The 8,380-nt window shown below is 34.5% G+C and overlaps 1 protein-coding gene across 1 annotated transcript; it reads left to right on the top strand.

Moving 5' to 3' along the window:
* The first annotated feature begins 3,569 nt into the window (after window positions 1-3,569).
* Window positions 3,570-7,878, top strand: LOC141607958 (protein FAR1-RELATED SEQUENCE 9-like). Its single transcript, XM_074427307.1, has 3 exons — window positions 3,570-3,828; window positions 6,794-7,188; window positions 7,840-7,878. Exons 1-3 carry the CDS (start codon window positions 3,570-3,572, stop codon window positions 7,876-7,878), a joined length of 693 nt encoding a protein of 230 aa, XP_074283408.1.
* Window positions 7,879-8,380: the final 502 nt, after the last annotated feature.

An 8,380-nucleotide genomic window follows, 5' to 3' on the forward strand; every position in this document is an offset into this window, starting at 1 on the left:
ACAATAACAGCAGAATAACAGTAGAATAACATCACAATAACACGTGGTAAAAAAAAGAAAAAAAATCAAAGTCGTAAAAAAAAATCAAAGTGGCACTGGAATAACATCACAATAACACAAGAATAACAGCACAATAACATGCGGTAAAAAAAGAGTAAAAAAATCAAAGTAGTTAAAAAATTAAAGTAGTAAAAAAGTCAAAGTTACACCGGAATAAAATCACAATAACAACAGAATAACAGTAGAATAACAGCACAATAACACGTGGTAAAAAAAAAATCAAAGTGTTAAAAAAACTCAAAGTAAGAGCAGAATAACATCACAATAACAACGGAATAACAATAACAGCACAATAACATGTGGTAAAAAAAAGAGAAAATCAAAAAACGTAACATAATGAGAAAATTAGAGAAAAACATAAGAGAAAAAAAAAATCAAAGTTGTAAAAAAAAAACATAATAACACGAGGTAAAAAAAAAGGAGATAAAAAAAATTAAAGTAAAAAAAAAAAAAGTAGCACTAGAAAAAAGAGAAAATAAGTAAATGACAATAATTTTATATGATAGGTAAGATTAGATCTTGGCCATTCATCTCTAATATAATCTAGTGGCTGAGATTTTCAAGCACAAACTCACAACTCACCATAAGAAACAAAACTCACAAGAACCTAACTCTATATATATATATATAGATATATATATATATATATATATATATATATATATATATATATATATATATATATATATATATATAGAGAGAGAGAGAGAGAGAGAGAGAGAGGAGATCTAATGAGTCCTTTACCTCATTTGAGTCCTTAAGTCCTTATAAGGACCTTTAGATGGACAACATCTAAGGTGGAGATTATTTACAAAATATAGGCAAAAAAAAAGGGAAAAGCTTGGGTAGGAAAGAGGAGAACAAACCCTGCAAGTTGTCCTTCCCAATGATCAAAACTGACGGACAAAATGATATATCCTATGTACTATGTTTACACTCCCACATTCTTCGTTCCTTAACACACTTATTTCCAACTGGGTTCTTTCTTTCTTCTCTCTAAACTGGGTTCTTCCTTTTGAAAACGAAATTTTCAGCTAAAATTCTCTCTAAATCTTGCAAATCAGCGTAAACATGCAAATAATAGACGGCATCAATGGTATTTCTTCATTTTATTCATTGTTTTCAGTCACGTTTTAATATTTTCAGTTGAATAGGATGGATGAAGGTCATGATAAAATTTGCATGTCATCGTATTTGTTCATTCTTGTTATTGTTATTTGTTACTGGGTTTGAAATGAAGATTAGTAGAAGTAAATTTGCATGCTGGGTTTTCATTAATTTGTGTTTTGAGTAGTATCAACGCATTCTGACAACATTTACATGAACACTTTTGCTATAGTTTTACATTTACACTTTTTAATTGTTATAGTCACCTTTTAATTGTTATTATTATAGTTTTAATTTGAGTTAGCATTCTGACAACATTTACACTTTTGCTGACATTTAAACTTTTACACCATCACATTTACACACATTTCTGCTGACATTTACACTTACACTTTTGGATGTTTACATTTACACTTACACTTTTGGCACATCATAATTTGGATGTTTACATTTACACTTGCACTTTTGGGACATCATAATTTGGACATTTACACTTTTGGAACATTTACATTTATGGGACATTTACATTAACACTTTTGGTGTAGTTTTACATTTACACTTTTTAATTGTTATATTCACCTTTTTATTGTTATTGTTATAGTTTTAATTTGAGTTAGCATTCTGACAACATTTACACTTTTGCTGACATTTACACTTTCAGTACAGCACATTTACACTTCGTTTCTGCTGACATTTACACTTACACTTTTGGATGTTTACATTTACACTTACACTTTTGGGACATCATAATTTGGACGTTTACACTTTTGGAACATTTACATTTATGGAACATTCCCTTTACATTTACACTTTACTTCGACTTACGTTTACACTTACACTTCATATCTAATGACATTTACACTTAAACTCTGTGGACATTTACACTTACACTTCATATCCGATGACATTTACATTTACACTTACACTATGTGCACATTTACAGACTCACTAAAACATAATGGAGTTCAACCTGACAGGCAGGAGCTGTGTAGGGAGGTCGAGAAGAGGTTTACACCGTACATCGGGCAGGAGTTTGGGGGGGTTGAGGACGCAGTGACTTTTTATAAGATATACGCCATTGCTTGTGGGTTTGATGTGCATAGGTACACAACAAAAAATGGCGTGGCGGTGAGATCAAGTCAAAGCTCGTCGTCTGCAATCGAGAAGGTTTCGCTCACAAGACGCCAAGTAAAGATCGGGATGACGGACTGGTTGGGGAGAACTCACAGAGGATTTTCAGGGTCACTAGAGTGGGGTGTAAAGCGAGGATACGACTATATATGAAGAATGGTCTTTTATTAATTGACCGGTTCCACGACGGTCACAATCACGAGCTTATCTCACTTAAGGACAGAGAGTTCCAGAAATTGTCGCGTAACATAACAGATTATCACAAGATGATAATCGTTTCGAACTCAAGGGTTTGTAATATATAATCACTGTCTATACTAAATAAATAATTTCATTCATGTTATATTTATATGACGTATCTGTTAATGATTGATTGGCAGCTGAAGATAGGAGCAACAAAGACATACAGAATCTGCAAAGAACAAGTGAATGTATTCGAGAACATTGGAGCAAGCTTAAATTATTTTAAGAACTTCCATAGGGATGTTAAATGTTTCATTCACGAACGGGATGGTCAGTTGTTTGTTGACCATTTCAAGGAAATGACTGAAATAAGAATAGGTTTCTACTTTGACTATGATCTTGACGATGATGGCAGCCTACGTAGGGCCATATGGGCGGACGGTACTGCCCGAGATAATTACAAATTTTTTGGTGATGCGGTGTCATTCGACCCAACTTACTCCACCAACAAGTATTCTATGGTATTCACACCATTCACAGGTGTTGACCACCATAAACGATCTGTGACGTTCTGTGGGGTGCTAATTGCAAGGGAAGATTATGAGTTATTTAATTGGGTTTTCAGCCGGTTTTTACAAGCAATGGGGGGTAAGGAACCTGAGTACATAATTACAGATTAGGACCCATTTATTATCAAATCTGTCCCTCTTGTTTTCAAGACAGCGCGCCATCGGTTCTATATGTGGCATATAATGAACAAAATGTCCAGTAAGTTTGGTGTCTCTAGGAGTGATTATAATGACTTCATGTGTAAAATTAATGACATTATATGGGACGATGAGCTTGACGCAGCAGAATTTGATGGTATCTGGGAGCAAATAATTGAAGATCATGGTGTTGGCGTAAATGATTGGTTTGCGGATACGTATGCTATAAGGGGACAGTGGGTGATGGCGCATTGCAGAGACTTGAGGATGGCGTCGATTATGAGGACGACTCAAAGATCAGAGAGCGAAAATAGCTTTTTCAAGAGGTTTGAGCATAAGTCAGGAACATTGGTTGAGTTTTGGATGCGTTTTGAGAGCGCTATGGACCAACAAAGACATACACAGAAGCAGCTTGACAACATGGATAAGCACTCGTCCGCAACGGCGTCAACACATCTGGCGTTAGAGATTCATGCTGCAAAGGTGTACACATATTCAGCTTTCCAGAAATTCAAAGAAGAAGCCATCTTCTTAATTGATACATGTAGAACAGGAGGTTTCACTGAGAGAGTCGAGCTAGAGGTAACTACTGTCAAAGATTCATCCAGGAAGAAGAATTTTGAAGTTGCATACAGTCAAGGTAGTTTACACTTCCTATACCTTAACATTTACACTTTTCCAGTTCATAACATTTACACTTTCTAGTTCATGATATTTACACTTTCAATGATATTACATTTACACTTTCAAATGATATGACATTTACACTTTCAAAGGATAAATGATATGACATTTACACTTCCTATAACATAACATTTACACTTCTTATAACTTAACATTTACACTTTACAGTTCATGACATTTACACTTTACATTATATGACATTTACACTTTCCATGATATTACATTTACACTTTCAATGATATGACATTTACACTTCCTATAACTTAACATTTACACTTCTTATAAATTAAAATTTACACTTTACAGTTCATGACATTTACACTTTACATTATATGACATTTACACTTTCCATGATATTACATTTACACTTCCTATACCTTAACATTTACACTTTTCCAGTTCATGACATTTACACTTTTAATGATATTTACACTTTCAATGATATTACATTTACACTTTCAATGATATGACATTTACACTTCCTATGACTTAACATTTACACTTTACAGTTCATGACATTTACACTTCCTATAACTTAACATTTACACTTCTAATAACTAACATTTACACTTTACAGTTCATGACATTTACACTTTACATCATATGACATTTACACTTTACATCATATGACATTTACACTTTCTGTTTTTATCTCATTTAAATTTCTATAACTTAACATTTACACTTCTAATAACTTAACATTTACACTTTACAGTTCATGCCATTTACACTTCCTATAAGTTTACATTTACACTTCTAATAACTTAACATTTACACTTTACAATTATGATCGGAGCCATTTCGTGTTCACAATTAAGCATATGTGGTCGTTGGTCAATGGTCGATACAAAACACAATTTATACTTCACAAACAACTCTACAATTAGTAAAGAGGCAAGTAAAGGTCGGATCCCAAGGGACGGGTATTGAAATGAAGATTCTATTGTAACTAGTGGTGTCTAGGGGTGTCACAAATTGGGTTGATGTAGAAGGTTACTAAACTAAGATAGCAATGAAAATAAACTAACAAGATAAATGAAATAAGGGATGTAAACAATTGATTAAAAGCACTAGGGTGTCATGGGTTCATAGGGGAATCATGGGATATGATCATACAAACATGTTCTCAAATTATAAGCAAGCAATTATTGTTGTGATGGATTGAGTTGGGTTATATCTTACAATCCTAGGAAAGTTTGGGTCCCGGAGCCGAATCTCTTGGATTGTACAACACCTACAAGTCGACTTAATCTTCCCTACTTAACACATGCATGGTCTAACAAGACTCGAGTTGGGTTATGTCTTACAAGTCAAGTTGAAAGGATAGAAGATGATAGTAAATGCAAGGATTCATAGGCTTAGCATTTCATCAAATATAACATGTGCATGTATTAAGATCAAAACAAGCAAGCAAATAAGATATGAAAGCATATTAATTTAAGCATGAATCATTCCCCATGTTGGTTTCCCTAATCACCCATTAAACCCTAGCTAAGAGACTACTCACTCATTATCATATTGATCATGCTAGAAAGGTTGTCAATCATACTAACATAATGAAACATGATGAATAAATGAAAGTAATTAGCAATAATTAAAAAGGGATTAAGAGATTATACCTACTAATGATTCCAATAATAAAGCAAGAATAATAGAAGTACTTGAATCCTAGATTGAGAGGTTGTCAATCTCCCAATAATAACCCAAATAATCTTCAATTACCCAAAATAAAGTAAGAACAAGAGAGAGATTAAAGAACTAAAACTTGGATTAAAACTTGATTAATATTTGATTACAATATTGAAGAGAGATTTGATTGATATTAACTACACTAATTATTGATAAGAAGAACATGCTCCTCTAATTAGACTAATGGGGTATTTATAGTGAAAATTAGGGAGGATGCATTAGGGTTAACTAAGGGCTAAACTAGTAATTACACTTTTTAAGTTGAGCAAGGAGCCTCCGGGATTATCCGAGAGAAGGGCTTCTCTTATCGATGCTTGAGGAATGAAAACGTCTTTGTCTTTGCGATCCGTGCGGATGGGAGTCGGGACGGCCGGATCTGGGCCGAGGAATCCGAGCGGATTCTTGGGCAAGACGCTCGGATCGGCGGCGGGGGAATCCGAGCGGATTCCTTTGCGGGACGCTCGGATTGGCGAGGATGGACGGATTCTCTACAATCCGTTCGGATTGTAGTTCAGCAAGTTTCCTTCTTCTTTTTCTTCCCTTTTCTTCATGAATTCCTTGAGGATTTCCTTGGGGACTCAAGGATCCTTTTCTCAACATTGCTCTTCTACTATGCTATGTACAAAGGCCTTCTAGTCTTGTCTCTCCTTGATGCTTGGTCATTGAATATGATCAATTTAGCCTTGTTTTGCCATGAAAATGCAAGATTCTTACTCCTTTCCTACCAAGGGATCAAAATCTCAAAGAATATGCAAAACAAAGAACTAAAGATAAGAAATGACCCAAATAGGCACTAAAAAGCATAGAAACAATCGTAATTCGGGGGCTAAATATGCGCCAATTATGGTCACATCAAATTCATGACATTTACACTTTACATCATATGACATTTACACTTTCCATGATATGTCATTTACAGTTTCTGTTTTTATCTCATTTAAATTTCTATATAATCAGTTACACTATTTTGCTATAGTGACCGTACATCATATGACATTTACACTTTCTGTTTTTATCTCATTTAAATTCCTATAACTTAACATTTACACTTCTAATAACTTAACATTTACACTTTACAATTCATGACATTTACACTTTACATCATATGACATTTACACTTTCCATGATATGTCATTTACAGTTTCTGTTTTTATCTCATTTAAATTTCTATATAATCAGTTACACTATTTTTAACATTCACACTTACATGCTAGCTTTAACTAATGACACAGGTACACGTAAAGCAAGCTGCAGTTTTACGATGGTTGAAAGAACCGGAATCCTATGCCGCCATATAATATGGATTTTTTCAGCAAGTGGGATAAAGACTATACCAGAAGATTATGTTGTAAATAGATGGATGAAAGAGTATCTCCGATTTAGGATTTTCAATAGTAATGGTGAAGGGACAGAAAACATGCAAGTCACCGATGAAAAACAAATTGCAATGTCAATAATGTGGTCAGAAGTTCATGAAGCTGTAGGGCTCCTTCGAGACAAAGGAGTAGCTGATGTTGAAAGCTTTTCCGCTGTAATTAGGGCATTTAAAGAGTCGCTGTCACCATTAGTGGAAGTGTTGAATAAAAAACAACAAATGGAGAAATTTCTGAATTGTACGGCATGTGAGGTAGTGACGATATTGCCACCAAAGAATTCGAAAACAAGGGTACCGGAAAAAGATTGTTGTCAGCCAAAACAAAAGCAATGGTGTTGGCTAGGAAACCCAAAGGTAAGTGTAAGAATTGCAAGAGAATGACAAATCACGACAAGAGGAACTGCCCTAACCCCTTCTCAGCAGACACACCATTGTGCGAAGGGTCGTCTGAACCAGAAGAGGATGAAGGAGAGGAGGACGTAGAGCTGGAATCAGAACAAGAATAGACGTTAGAGCAGTGACAAATGTTGCTCTATATATTTTGAGTGTGTAACTTTAATCTTTGATGTGCTATAACTGGAGCGAGGGAGTAGGAATTGGTCTCATGGCAGTGTAACTTTGAACTGCAGTTGGTGTAACTTTTAGTAACACCAACGTTAGAGTTACACTGTCATAAGACCAAAATCTCTCTGTTTTATTAGATAGCCAAACATTGTGTTACTTGAACTTATTTTGGATTACTTATGTTATTTCAAGTAACAATTACACTTATTCTCAAGTAACTTGTGTTAACATTTACACTTCCCATGTCACCACATTTACCCTTTACCTTTCATTCACATTTACCTTCCATCTGAATGAAACTGAAATTCAATTTCAGTGTGTTTACATTCACACTTTCAGTATGATAACGTTTACACTTTCAATAATAGTTTCATCTGAATGAAAGTATTCTTCAATTTCAGTATTAACATTTACACTTTATGTGTGTTAACAGTTACACTTGCAATTTAGTCACATTTATACTTTGAAAAAACTATGATTATAACTGCCAAAAAATATACCATTACATACATCAGTGTAAACATTGCCAACCAAAATACAAATAGTCAAAATACATTGCCAAACAAAATACATTTCAATCAAAAATATGTCCACAAATTGTTTACTTTTTCGATAACACAGCCTTAATTTTGCGCTTCTTTTGTAACTTGCCCCATAAATCTTCTTTTCCAGCGATAAACCCATTCAACTTTGCTTCAAAAACGTCTCTGTTGACATTTATGTCAGCTAGTACAAGGGTCGCCACCAACTCGACTACCAAGTACCGTCGATTCCTCTTCCTCTTCCTCTCCATGATTCTGTTATGTTAGGAAGGGGTGTTTAGCGCCTGAACGGGATTTGCCGATGCTCAAAGCTAGTAATCTCGTACCCCCTGTCCGTT

This window comes from Silene latifolia, chromosome 10 (assembly GCF_048544455.1).
Source record: "Silene latifolia isolate original U9 population chromosome 10, ASM4854445v1, whole genome shotgun sequence".
Classification (NCBI taxonomy): Eukaryota; Viridiplantae; Streptophyta; class Magnoliopsida; order Caryophyllales; family Caryophyllaceae; genus Silene; species Silene latifolia.

Bases quoted from the DNA above. Each gene is read 5' to 3' on its own strand.
- LOC141607958 (XM_074427307.1), top strand. From the start codon at position 3,570: ATGGACCAACAAAGACATACACAGAAGCAGCTTGACAACATGGATAAG. The intron at 3,829-6,793 runs GTAGTTTACACT...CTAATGACACAG, and splicing joins TGAAGTTGCATACAGTCAAG to GTACACGTAAAGCAAGCTGC. The intron at 7,189-7,839 runs GTAGTGACGATA...TCACACTTTCAG, and splicing joins TGAATTGTACGGCATGTGAG to TATGATAACGTTTACACTTT.